At 42.7% G+C, this 14194-nt stretch overlaps 1 protein-coding gene and 1 long non-coding RNA gene across 5 annotated transcripts in view; one reads left to right on the forward strand and one right to left on the reverse strand.

Annotated features, from left to right (window-relative positions):
* Positions 1 to 14194, reverse strand: part of LOC143476077 (uncharacterized) — a 228238-nt gene that overhangs the window by 144166 nt on the left and 69878 nt on the right. The window lies entirely within an intron of this gene.
* arid4b (AT-rich interaction domain 4B) overlaps positions 1 to 14194 on the forward strand; it is an 88971-nt gene that overhangs the window by 48369 nt on the left and 26408 nt on the right. For all 4 annotated transcript variants that reach the window (XM_076973789.1, XM_076973791.1, XM_076973792.1 and 1 more), the window contains exon 8: positions 1735 to 1876. In XM_076973789.1, coding sequence (XP_076829904.1) covers positions 1735 to 1876 — 142 coding nt within the window. The remainder of the gene's footprint in view (positions 1 to 1734; positions 1877 to 14194) is intronic.

A 14194-nucleotide genomic window follows, 5' to 3' on the forward strand; every position in this document is an offset into this window, starting at 1 on the left:
TGGTATGCTGAAGCATTCAGAGTTCCTTTCACTGGAACTAAAGGGCCAAGCCCAGCTCCTAAAAAACTACCCTACACCATAATCCTCCCTCCACCAAACTTTACACTTGGCACAATGCAGTCAGACAAGTACCGTCTGGCAACTGCCAGACTCGTCCATCAGATTCCCAGATGGAGAAGCACGATATGTCACTCCAGAGAACATGTCTCCACTGCTCTAGAGTCCAGTGGCGTCGTGCTTTACACCACTGCATCCAACGCTTTGCATTGTACTTGGTGATGTATGGCTTGGATGCAGCTGCTCGACCATGTAAACCCATTCCATGAAGCTCTCTGCACACTGTTCTTGAGCTCATCTGAAGGCCACAAGAAGTTTGGATGTCTGTAGTGATTGACTCTGCATAAGGTTGGCGACCTCTTCGCACTTCAGCATCCGCTGACCCTGCTCCGTCAGTTTATGTGACTTACCACTTCGTGGCTGAGTTGCTGCCTTTCCCAAACACTTCCATTTTCTTATAATACAGCTGACTCTTGACTGTGGAATATTTGAGTGATGAAATTTCACTACTGGATTTTGTCCACAGTTCCACGCTGGAATTCACTGAGCTCCTGAGAGCAACCCATTCTTTCACAAATGTTCTTTCACAAAACATGCCTAGGTGCTTAATTTTATACACCTGTGGCTATGGAAGTGATTGGAACACCTGATTCTGATAATTTGGATGTGTGAACGAATACTTTTGGCAATATAGTGTATTTTATGATCACCTTGGAGTTGATAATATGTTCATTCACTTCAAAGTGATGGCTCTGCAATTCGCAGTTCTCTGCTCTCCTTTCATGGCCTGGAAATGCTTGTGTGTTTGTGTGTGCATGCACACACCTGTGAAGCACCTTTAACAAACTCAGTATTGTGAACCTGTACCAGTCATTAAATCACTTGACACCTTGAGTGAAGGCACGTTCACCTGTTCCAGCTCTCTAGGGAAGTAAGACTCTCAGAGTCTTATCAGAGTTTAGTATAGAAATGTGAACCTACTCCTGAACAACCCCACAGATTTTTAGATAAACAAAGAGAAAGCCAAAATAGAAAAAACACATTTCCATCATTCTTGTAATATTGTGTCACATACCTCTGTGTCACAGTTGGACAAATAATCTTAAATTAATCACGACGTCATATGTCCTGTGGGATCGTCCATTAGCCGAGCCCTTTCTCAAGGCTGTGTGGCTAACTGGGCCGTGTTGATGTACAGGCTGAAGGCTGTTGCACTACCGCCTGGAAGGTGAAGGAGCCAGGCTTGCCTGCGCAGGCTGCTGCAGCGCCAACTCTTAGCCAAGAGCCGCATCGAACAGCGGCGAGTGAGTGGTCCCCTCATCAGGCGCAGCATAATTAGCAATTACGCTTATCCATAACAAGGCGACGAGGACAAGGAACAGGGAGCTCCTCTTTCTGCTGGTATTGTAGGCAAGGGCACATGGCTCAACAACTTGTAATAGACGAAGCACACAGTGAGATGCAAAGCCTTATTTGTGCTGACATCTGTGTTAACCATTCAGTGATGGGAAGGGACGTATTGATTTTGTAATAGCATTGCTTTGTCACTAAACAATGTTTGTCCAAAACAAGGCCAGTAGTCCTTTTCTATACACGTGTATAATTTCTTGATTTGATGCTTTAGATTGTGAATTATGTTTGCTTAATGCTGGCATATGTAACTCCCCTTTATGACAGTCAAGAGGAAGAGTCCTCTTCATCATCCAGTGAAGAAGAAGAAGGTGACCAGCAACAGAATGAGGAGCTCTATGGCAAGGTGGTATATGTGGAAGGCCTTGCCTCAGGGGACAAGAAGAAGATGATGTGGTATCCTGCCCTGGTAAGCTTGGATGACTTTATATATTTTATATATATATATATATATATATATATATATATATATATATATATATATATATATATATATACACACACACACACACACACACACCACACACACACACACACACACAATGGGTCTGGTTAACGACGGACCGGAGTTGACTGACTTTTTTAAAAACTCCTCCTGTGCGTGGAGGAGCAGTGGCAGCACTGTGGAGTGTTGTGGAGTGTTGCCTTCACCGCCGCCCATCTCAGCAACGCAATCGCTCTTTCTCACACTGTACACACGCACAAGAACATTGTTCGTTTTTTTCTATACTGTATTTATGATCAAAGCGTATCTAAATCTAGGGTCACGCTTTTATGTGCTGTATAGTTACTTGTTACAATTATAAACATGTTAGCTGGCGCTGTCACCGGGTCAAGCGATCAGGCTGTCTTATGAGAAAACTACGCATGCTCCGATCGCGTCTCGTTTACTCTGCTGCTTCCTTTCACTGAACACTTGAGCTTCGTAATCTAGGTTCACTTGACACGTCGTAACTGCCGCAAGGGTCCGCGCAGCAAAAATGATGCAATCGCGGTGGCTCCGCCCATGCGCGTTGGCCTCATGTTGCGAGGTCGTGCACCTCTCAATTTTTGTGTGTGCGAAGTTACAAGGTGGAATTCATGCACTTGTACGGCACTTTGAAGGTCCATTTTTAGTATTTTCCAGCACCTTCAGCTTAATTTACATATTTATACAAATACATATATACTCAAAATTATTCCAAATAATTTGCTTTTTGTCTCATTAAAAGAGATGGTACCATGTTTGGTAACAGCAGAAGAGCAGCATAAGTGCTGCATAATAAGCTTGTTGGCATTTAATGTACATATATTGGCACCTTCCACACCTTCAACATCGAGTGATCGTGGCGGTGAGGGTGAGGAAGGAGACCACCCTGGCCCTACCTAGAGACAGTGTTTGCGTTTGCTGGAGCGAAAGTAAATTCCTATAGGATGAAGTGCCATCTCTGCCTCCCTAAAGAGGGTGAAATATTGGCCTTCAAAAATTCACCTTCGAACTTGAAGAAACACATCAATGTAAGTTATAAATATAACACACAGAAGACACCCCAGCTTTAGCTGTCAGTAAGTGCTAGTTAGGTTAGATATATTAGCTAACTAACCTAATTATGTTCATGACGCGCTGCAGTATTCACTTAACATTAGCTGGCAATCATAAAGGCGATGTCACACTGAGTTGTGTTTTTAGCAACAGTAAGCCGTGTCTCTTTTCATGCTGACTAATCATGTGCCCATTTTTATAGTGTAGTGTTTTTATAGGGTAAGGGCATTTAATGAGGGTAAACGCAGGGCAGTAGGCTCACCCTTAGAATCCGACAAATGGATTTTACACAGGGTTGCCAACTTTTCAAAATCACTTGGAGTGAGAATTGATTTTGGGAGAGTGGGGGGGGGGGTGTAAAATGGACACATTAAGCATTATATTGCGATCGATCGATCGCAAGTGGTTGGCGCCAGAGCGAACTAGTAACTCATTGAATCATGGATGTAGATTTTGTTTCAGCGGATGTATGGCGTGTGAAGACAGTCAAATGCATGTGTCTCACGCTCATTGCGAGAGAGTTGGCAACCCTGTTTTACGTTCAAAATACACTTCGTTTTCTCAGCTAAATTAACGTCAAACCTACGACATAGGTTATCTGTTTTTTGTGTTAAGCCCAGTTTTTTGAATTTGCTACTTGTTTGTACATACAGAACACTTGTATTTGTGGTCTTTGACATCTTTGATTTATAAGTGATATATAAAACAATTGATAATCAAACTTTGGCGGCTTTCTTTAATTAATTCAATTAGTCGGCCGTTATATATCACCGTTAATCTATTCTTAAAGTTGGGTTGGGAACTGGGTCAAAATAGGTAAGCAAACTGATGACATTCACCTTGATACTTTTGCTCGGCTGTATTCCTAACCAAATTGCACAGTAGGTGGCGAGAACGAGTTTTCAAACCAGTGATTTACCACCCACAACAAATCACACGTGTGCTTGGATAGATGCAGCCATGAAGCCGCCAGGTTTGCTTCATGGAAAATTAATTTTTAAGAAGCTTCCTAATGGAGACATTGACATGACTAAAGTTGTTTGTACCTTATGCAACATGGAATTAGTTTATTGTAGGAGTTTTACCAGTCTGAAGTACCATTTAAACGCAAAGCACCCATTTGCTAATGCGGCTGACGCTGGGTCAAGAACTGATGCAGCCCAGGGGAAGATTCGCCGCCGCCGAAAACAGGTTAAATGTACCAGTAGCGAACCGTGACCATTATACCTGGGCCCGCTCCCATCCCCCCCCACCCCACCCCTCGAAAAAAATTCATTTCCTCTCCTAATTAACTAATAAAAAATAAATAAATAATGAGACAACAGTACAGCTTTACAAATGCAATAAACAATAATATCTGTACTAGATAACTTCTTAAGCAAAATAAGGTTCCAACAAAATAAGGTTCACAGCTCCGTGTTCCTCGGAAGCAGAATATGTAAACAACGCCCAAGAGGACATCAAAGGAATGAATCGAAACTAGCTAGCGGTGGTACGCTAACGACAGCTAGCGTCGCCACAGCGGGCGGAAATTATCATACAGTTAAGCTTCCCACTAAGAGGGAAGGTATGATTAGTCAATTTTACTGTCATTTGAAACTGGTATTGCGCTGAATTATAACGGCCTGGCCCTCTGTAAATGAACAGCGGGCATCACAGTCCTGATAGGGGGAGACACAAGCTCACAGGCTTCCACTTAACCCCTCACCTTCCAACACAGATTGAATAGACACGGTTAAATAATTTATTTGCTTATATTTTTGTAATTGTTTAGATGTTGATTGTAAAACTGTAAGTAGATAAATTAAAATTGGATAAATTATATTATATATATTTGTTTTAAGAATATTTTAGGCTCTCTGAGAGGGCGTAGAGCAGGGGTCTCCAACACGTCGCTCGCGAGCTACCAGTAGCTCGCCACCCCTTTCCGAGTAGCTCGCCAAAGGGCCAATGAATTACATATAAATTTGTAAACCTAATTGGTCCCATCGAGAAATCTACTTAAATTTATGTCCAATCAAAATTCACAGTTGTCCCTCCCCTTCTAACACTAAATGATTATTCGTCAATTATACAACAGTTAGTTCACAATCCGACTGGTTGAGAAGTGTTCTAACCCTGCAGATATGTGTGATAACAGCACGGTATTCTCGTTCTCTGTATCACTCCGCGGACGCGTTGTCAAGTAACGGCATGTACATATATTCACGATAACACACTCCCTCTCTTGTTCTATTGCTCAATTAGCTGTCAATCAAAAAGTTAGGCTGCCGTCAATATTGAATAAATCAGGGGTCACCTACGTCATGAGTCGCCCGCGGGCTTGTTTTAAAAATAGCTCACTATAGCGCCATGCACCAAAGCGCTGCATCGTTTATGTTTTTGCTACTATTATAGATTGTCCGCGGTTGCTAGCGGTCTTCCCGCTTAGCAATTGACACTCGCACACGCAACTTTCGTTCGCTGCCGCCACTACGCCCCCCCGGTAGCCCTCCGCAATAACTGGTATCCAAGAAGTAGCTCCCAGTTCCAAAAAGGTTGGAGACCCCTGGCGTAGAGGGCCCTGACGGTTCCCCACTGAAATGTACTAAATGTTGGCTTAAATTTCAAATCTCATGTTTAACTGAATAAACATATCAACCCCCTTATAAACCCCTTTTAATGTACAGTATGTAGGCTTACAAATTCATGTTTGACTGAATATGCCCTCTTAAAGTATGTAGGCATTCAGTACTATTTTCATGTTTAACTGAATAAACAATTGAACATGAGTAGCCTACATTTTATTGAGCATGTTTTTTTTTTCTTCAAGTATCAAAGTAGAACAGCTTTCTCAAGCAGTCATTGATGCATTTTGGAAACAGGAGATGAGCCCCTGGTCTAATGCACCCTCTGTATTAAGAAACCCTATCTCAAAAACTGACTTTTAGTCATTACTTGGATAGCACGCATATTCTGAATGAGCCATTTTAATCTAGATTAATCTAGATTAATTTCAAGATTTCAGTGAAATTAATCTAGATTAAAAAAATTTATCTATGCCCACCCCTAATATATATTTAGTCAGTCACCAATTGTGCAAGTTCTCCCACTTAAAAAGATGAGAGAGGCCTGTAATTGACATCATAGGTAGACCTCAACTATGAGAGACAAAATGTGGAAAAAAAATTGAGAAAATCATTTTCTCTGACTTTTAAAGAATTTATTTGCAAATAATGGTGGAAAATAAGTATTTGGTCACCTACAAACAAGCAAGATTTCTGGCTGTCACAGACCTGTAACTTCTTTTTTAAGAGGCTCCTCTTTCCCCCACTCATTACCTGTATTAATGGCACCTGTCGTTAAAGTCGTTGTTGAAGTCGTTAACAGTATAAAAGACACCTGCCCACAACCTCAAACAGTCACACTCCAAACTCCACTATGGTGAAGATGAAAGAGCTGTCGGAGGACACCAGAAACCGAATTGTAGACCTGCACCAGGCTGGGAAGACTGAATCTGCAATAGGCAAGCAGCTTGGTGTGAAGAAATCTACTGTGGGAGCAATAATCAGAAAATGGAAGACCTACAAGACCACTAATAATCTCCCTCGATCTGGGGCTCCACGCAAGATCTCAGCCCGTGGGGTCAAAATGATCACAAGAACGGTGAGGAAAAATCCCAGAACCACAAGGGGGGATCTAGTGAATGACCTGCAGAAAGCTGGGACCAATGTTACAAAGGCTACCATTAGCAACACACTACGACGCCAGGGACTCAGATCTTGCAGTGCCAGACGTGTCCCCCTGCTTAAGCCAGTCCATATCCAGGCACATCTGAAGTTTGCTAGAGAGCATTTGGATGTTCCAGAAGAGTATTGGGAGAATGTCATATGGTCAGATGAAACCAAAGTAGAACTATTTGGTAAAAACACAACTCGTCGTGTTTGGAGGACAGTGAATGCTGAGTTGCATCCAAAGAACACCATACCAACTGTGAAGCATGGGGGTGGCAACATCATGCTTTGGGGCTGTTTCTCTGCAAAGGGACCAGGACGACTGGTCCATGTACATGAAAGAATGAATGGGGCCATGTATTGTGAGATTTTGGGTGCAAACCTCCTTCCATCAGCAAGGGCAATGAAGATGAAATGTGGCTGGGTCTTTCAGCATGACAATGATCCCAAGCACACTGCCAGGGCAACAAAGGAGTGGCTTCGTAAGAAACATTTCAAAGTCCTGGAGTGGCCTAGCCAGTCTCCCGATCTCAACCCCATCGAAAACCTTTGGAGGGAGTTAAAAGTCCGTGTTGCCCGCCGACAGCCCCAAAACATCACTGCTCTAGAAGAGATCTGCATGGAGGAATGGGCCAACATACCAGCAACAGTGTGTGCCAACCTTGTGAAGACTTACAGAAAACCTTTGACCTCTGTCATTGCCAACAGAGGATATACAACAAAGTATTGAGATGAACTTTTGTTATTGACCAAATACTTATTTTCCACCATTATTTGCAAATAAATTCTTTAAAAGTCAGACAAAATGATTTTCTCAATTTTTTTTTCACATTTTGTCTCTCATAGTTGAGGTCTACCTATGATGTCAATTTCCGGCCTCTCTCATCTTTTTAAGTGGGAGAACTTGCACAATTGGTGACTGACTAAATACTTATTTTAGTATATACCCCACAGTGTATATATATATATATATATATATATTGTCACGTTGAGGACCCCGGCCCCTGCCTTTTGGGCGTGTGTTTACGTAGTCTATGTGCATCGTCTGCGTCTGTGGATATTCCGTGGTGATGGCTATGTCATGTGATAATCCGTCTCACCTGTGAATCGTCTCGTTATCACATGTGGGTTAATGTGGTTTGTCTATTTAATGTGCGCTCGCGCAGTGTCCTGTGCTCGTCGTTGTCTAAAGTCTACACGTTGCTGTGTATGTATCTCTGTTCCCCGTGCGCTATTGCGCAATATATGTTAATAAACTTAAAGTGACGTCCGTCAAGAAGGATTTCGTGTCTCGTCCTTCGTCCAGCCCCGAGCGTCACATATATATATATATATATATATATTATACACACACACACACACACCGTATTTTCTGGACTATAGAATGCATCTCAATATAAGCCACACCTACAAAGTAAAAAAAAAAAAAAATGTAGCCGTACCGGGCTAAAAGCCGCATATATCTATTGAACTGAATACATTTAACTGAACTGATCAGTTTCCAAACAGTGCCTGTAGCATTTCACATGCGACAGATTTGGCTTTCAGCCAGTGTTGTATCGAACTCCGACTCCCCTTGTTTATCCGCGCATAAAGACGCTACAGATTATTTTGTCATAGGTTTCTATGCATAAATAAGAGCTAGACATTAATTATCCATCACAGGAAACGGCACGGCATTATCTATGTCCAAAGCCACACTGGCTCAAGGGTGTTAAATATATAAAAAAAATAAAAAAAAACACACACTGGCTATACCGAAGCTCACCTCGACGTCACAATATTACAGCAGTATTATGAATCAGAGTGCTCAATGAACTAAGTTATAATCACTGTAACTCCCGAATATCATCTGTAACATCTTTATGCGTGTGAAACAAGGTGAAACTTGGCACAACATATGTTGGTTTGTGCCAAACAAAAATTATCCATTGTGCCTGCTGCTTGCATGTGCTAAATGAAAATGAGCACTTTCTTCTTTGATTTACAACTTTGACATCCACCTGATTCACTTTCTCCTCCGCCCCCTGACGGGTTAAACAAAATCAGAAAAGCCTCACCTCATTATAAGTCGCATAGTTCAAATCGTGGGGAAAAAAGTAGCGGTTTATAGTCCGGAAAATATGATATATATATATATATATATATATATATATATATATATATATATATATATATATATATATATATATATATATATATATTCACTTTAATTTTAATTTTCTCCTAGAACACGTGACTTGCATTTAGATTATAAATATATACAAATAATCTAAATAATAAAGAAAAATACTTATTAATTTTAAGTGATTTACAAAGCTAGTGTGTCAGTGAAGCTTTAAAATATTTATTGACAGAAAAGTTCTGTGTTTATTAAGTAATCTGTAATTATTACTGTTCAGTATTACTCCAGTAGTATGAAAACTAGGACCATGCATCTTCATTTTATAGGGAGTTTTGAGTGACACCTCCTGGTTGTTGTTAGTAGTGCTATGCTCTCTAGCACCATCTGAAGGTTCTCTATAAAATTAGTTGCATTTGAAAAAGAAAAAAACAAAGCATGTCATTGGCTACAATGTTTTCTTCCAGTGTGAGTGCATAGTGGGAAGAATGATGGGATGACTGCAGTGTATTTGTTTTTATTAGGGAGTGTTGGCCTTGTGTGTACCCTTGTGTGCAATAAGAAGCAACAAAAACTAAATTATGAAAATATAACTGATTAAAATGGAAATATTTTGATGAACACAGAGACTAGTTTATTGAACAACATTAAAAGTAACATTTTTATTTTCTTTGGTTTGGCTTATTTATCAATCTTGGAGGCAGTTAAAATATTATTTATTATGAACATGTAGCAATATATCTATTAATACTGCCCTAATAAGAAGTAGTATGTACTACTACTACTTTAGTAGTTTGACTTCAGTGAAAGCTTATTTATTTAGTATTTTAAACAGCTGTTTCATAAAACAGCTTTACAAATGTACAAGGCCGCAATGGTGACCGTGCTGAGGAAAATCACCGAGATTTTGTGGCTCAACATTAGATAGATAGATTACAAGTTACTTTAGTAGTTACATTCAGCAGCAAAATTAATTTTTTCAATACTCACTTTATTGGAAGTGCATTTTTAACAGTAACAATGTATTGAAGCAGGTTCGGTAACCGAGGCAGAAACTGCTTAATCCAAAAATCCAGAGGAGGGAAACTTTATTGATAACGCAACCCTGGCGCGCGCAGGCTCCGCCCCCCAGTGTCACTTAAAGGGCAAGACTCGCCGTGAGGAGTAGGAGTCGCTACAGTATCTCCTGACATTACGTTTGTGTAGCTGCGCGGTATTATTTGTAAATTTATTTGTTAACGTAATACAAGCGAACTGGGGTGGGTTTCCCGAAACGTTCGTAGCGCCAAGTACTTCGTAACCTCGTATGAAGCTACGAACGTTTCGGGAAACCCACCCCAGTTCAGTCAGACAGCTTGTGAAACGAAATACCATTACAATTTCAAGCATTTTAAAGTAGGCGACGTTAGTCAAAATTCCAGCACTTTTCAAACGTGGAACACAAAGCAACATTAAAATTCATCAGGTAAATGTTCCTTCCCCTGTTTTTGAGGGGTGTTTCTTTATACTACCACATATCGTTTCGGGAGGACACTGCAAAGAATGACTTGTAAAACGTGCTCGCGCTCTCACAGGGTCGCGCGCAGCGTGCGGATTCGAGCGCTACGGTCAGACGCAAAAGTAGAATTGAGCCAAGAAGAAAGCAAAAATATATATTTTACTAGGGAAAATATAAATAGTAACGCACAGTTATTTGGATAAGTAACTTTAATCTGATTACTGGACTGGAAATAGTAGCGCGTTATATTACTCGTTACCGAAAAAAGTGGTAAGATTAGAGTAACGCGTTACTAAGTAACTGTCACGGTGAGGCGGCCCCCTACCGGCCGCCTCTGTCCACAGCGGCTGTGTTGTTGTTGTCTTGTGACGTCGTGTACGCCCCTCAGGTGGGCGGAGCCCGTGATCCGTTCCCACCTGATGGTCGTTTGTCTGTCTATATATGCCTTGTCTTTGTACCAGTTGACCGCTGGTCATTATATCCTTAATTCGGATCTATTGCACGGGTTTTAGGTTTGCACACTTTATATTAAACCACCCTTTTTCCCTGAGACTTGGCGTGATCGCTTCCTTTTTGTTGCTCACACCTGCCCGTCACAGAATGACCAGCCACCCTTCGGAAGCCGCCGAGTCTCTTTTTCTTTCTCCTTCGTTCGTGGTCATGTCTCGTGGTAAGTGCTTGTCTACGTGGTGTTTTGTTTGTTGTTGAAGAGCCCTGCCGTGCTGAAACGTTGTGTGTGTGTGCAGCACGGCGGTGACCAGGGCGGTTACACGTTACTTCGTGTTGTGTGATTACACGCGTGTGTAGGTGTGTGTGAGTGAACGGACGTATGGATCGGTGTGCGTCGCTCGCGTGTGTTACTCATTGAATGTTTTATGTGTGACGCGGTCGCCGCTCGTCACGGTCGCCTCGCTCCCCCGTGTGTCTAGTGTTTGATGTGGGGAGCGACTGCGGACTCGAGCGGCGCGTCACCATTGTTTGTTTGAGTAGAGCGCGCATGTGTGGGATCCTGTCCGTTTGCCGTTTTGCACCGTTTGTTTTGTCTAGTCCTTGCGTGTTTGTTTTGTCCTAGCGTGTTGCGTGATTTTGTTTTGTTTTATGTAATTCCACGCATGCTCCTCCCCCTGAATGTGTGTTTGGGGGTGGACCGGCTGTGGTCCCGTGCCACGGGGTGTGGTACGGAGGGCGTCGCTCCCAAGGGAGGCCCTGAGCAGGGTAGTGCGCGTGAGTGTTTTGTGTATGTGTGCGTGTGTGTATGTCATGTGTTGCAGGTTGCTCCTGGTGGTGAATAGCGGCCCTCCTGGACCTTGTGGGACCTCCTAAGTAGGCAGGAGCCCCCTTATGTGATGGGGTGACGGGAGCCCGGTCTTAAAGAGCCCCCCCTGGAGGGTGAGGGCTCCCCGGATGTATGGGGACCTGAGGGCTCCTGTCTGAAGAGCTCCTGCTGAAGACAGAGGTCCCCCCTCATGCTCGGCGGTACCAAGAGGTCTTGGGGTGTAGCCGGCCCACATAGGGAAGGAGTGTTTCCCCCCTGGAACCTCCGGTGGGGTGGAGGAGTCCACCTTGCTATGTACTCCCCCGTGAGGGGCGGTCTCCCTGGCCGGTTAGGGTTGCCCAGGGTCGAGGTGCGCCGAGATGAGAGGTAGGTCCAGGAGGTGGTTAGGACCGTGCCCCAGGGAGTAGCCTGCACGCACGCACACTTTTGTGGGGCTCTCTGGCTAAACGCCGGTTAGGGCGTGAGGGCCCTGTGACCGACCGGGGCGTGGTTTTGTCTTGTTGACGGCCCAGTCGGTCCAGGGTCCCGCCCAGGGAGGTGAGCTGACTAATGTTATGTGTTTTGTGTTTCAGCTCGTGGACTGCAGGAGGTGTTTCCCTGCCTGTCCTTGCCTTCCTGCCCCTTCGTGTTGTTGTGCAGCCGCTGTGTGCCACACACCCAGTGGAGGGGAGTGCGGCTTGGTGGGGGGGTCTGTCACGGTGAGGCGGCCCCCTACCGGCCGCCTCTGTCCACAGCGGCTGTGTTGTTGTTGTCTTGTGACGTCGTGTACGCCCCTCAGGTGGGCGGAGCCCGTGATCCGTTCCCACCTGATGGTCGTTTGTCTGTCTATATATGCCTTGTCTTTGTACCAGTTGACCGCTGGTCATTATATCCTTAATTCGGATCTATTGCACGGGTTTTAGGTTTGCACACTTTATATTAAACCACCCTTTTTCCCTGAGACTTGGCGTGATCGCTTCCTTTTTGTTGCTCACACCTGCCCGTCACAGTAACGCGTTACTGACATCACTGCTTGCAGGGGATTTGCTGATCTTCAAAAGAACATTGCCCAAAAAAGTTATTATTGGCAGTTAAGATCTGTTGGAATAATATAAGTGCTCTGTGCTATAGTAATGAGGGTTCTTGGACCACCCTCCTAATGTTATCTACATCTGTAACATGATAAAAAAAAATTATTAAAAATAATCACTCTTGCATAAGAACGTCTGCCAAATATGTATTTCACATGACTTTCTGTGAACACCGAAAGATATTTTTGTCTTATTGTATAACCATATCTTACACAATTTTTGGTATTGATGAATTCGGTACATTGTACATTTTCCTTTGGCCAAGATAACAACACTTAATATTTTATATAATAATTAGCGGTTTTGCATTGCAAAAAATCTGTAGATCATTCAGTTTCCTTGACCTCTTCATATATCTTACAGTTTTAAGACTGAAATGACCTTTGCAAAAGTTTTCTTTGTGGTCAAGTCAAGTGGCTTTTTATTGTCATTACATCTGAGTACAGGTACACAGTGTAACGAAATTTCGTTCCTCCGGAACTGTGGTGCAACACAAATCAACAGTACAACAGACAACATACAACAGACAACAACGTTTTCAGTTTTCTTTGTGGCCATTTTTGTTCAGGTAAATACGTTAGTTCACCAGGAACTGTAGCCATTTGCTCCAAATAATGCTTAGGGTGGTCTAAAACTGCAAACTTTCTAAACAAGGGTCCTATAGTTTTTCTATCTAGTATTTACTACCATAAATGGAGTATGGTACTACCATGTAGTTGGATGAAGGTTGTTTCCTGTGTGAGTACACCTCATTCATTTTGTACCCAGCTCATGTCTCATATTTGTGGCCATGTTTTGGTCTCTGGTGTATTTTGGTCTTGGATCAAACAACTGGGTCCAATCAAAGCCCCAATGATGTTCAGTGAAGTACATGCACTTGTTTTAGGTTTGATGGAAGCTGAGGAAGCTTTTGATAAATGTTCCAGGGAGCTTGTTTGCATGTACAGTTGTGATCAAATTTATTCAACCCCCACTGAAATAAAGTGTTTTGGCCAGTTTGACATTGATTTTGATCATTTCAGTCATCTTATTTACAATTATATCAAAGAGGCACTTATAAATTAGACAAACATAACATAATATTTATGATGGAATAACCACAAATGTCTTTACTGTGCTCACATCATTATCAGTTTTATTCAACCCCCTAGTGACATTATTTTTTAGTACTTAGTACAACATCCTTTTCCAGTTATGACAGCTTTCAAGCGTGAAGCATAGCTTGACACAAGTGTCTTGCAGCGACCTATGGGTATCTTAGCCCATTCTTCATGGGCAAAAGCCTCCAGTTCAGTCACATTCTTAGGCTTGCGCACTGCAACTGCCTTCTTTAGGTCCCACCAGAGGTTCTCAATTGGATTTAAGTCTGGTGATTGCGATGGCCACTCTAGAATGTTCCAGCCTTTCATGTTCAACCATGCTCTAGTGGACTTGGATGTGTGCTTCGGATCATTGTCCTGTTGGAAGGTCCAACGTCTCCCAAGCCGCAGGTTTGTGACTGACTCCATCACATTTTCCTCCAAGAT

This window comes from Brachyhypopomus gauderio, chromosome 15, assembly GCF_052324685.1.
Source record: "Brachyhypopomus gauderio isolate BG-103 chromosome 15, BGAUD_0.2, whole genome shotgun sequence".
Lineage (NCBI taxonomy): Eukaryota > Metazoa > Chordata > Actinopteri > Gymnotiformes > Hypopomidae > Brachyhypopomus > Brachyhypopomus gauderio.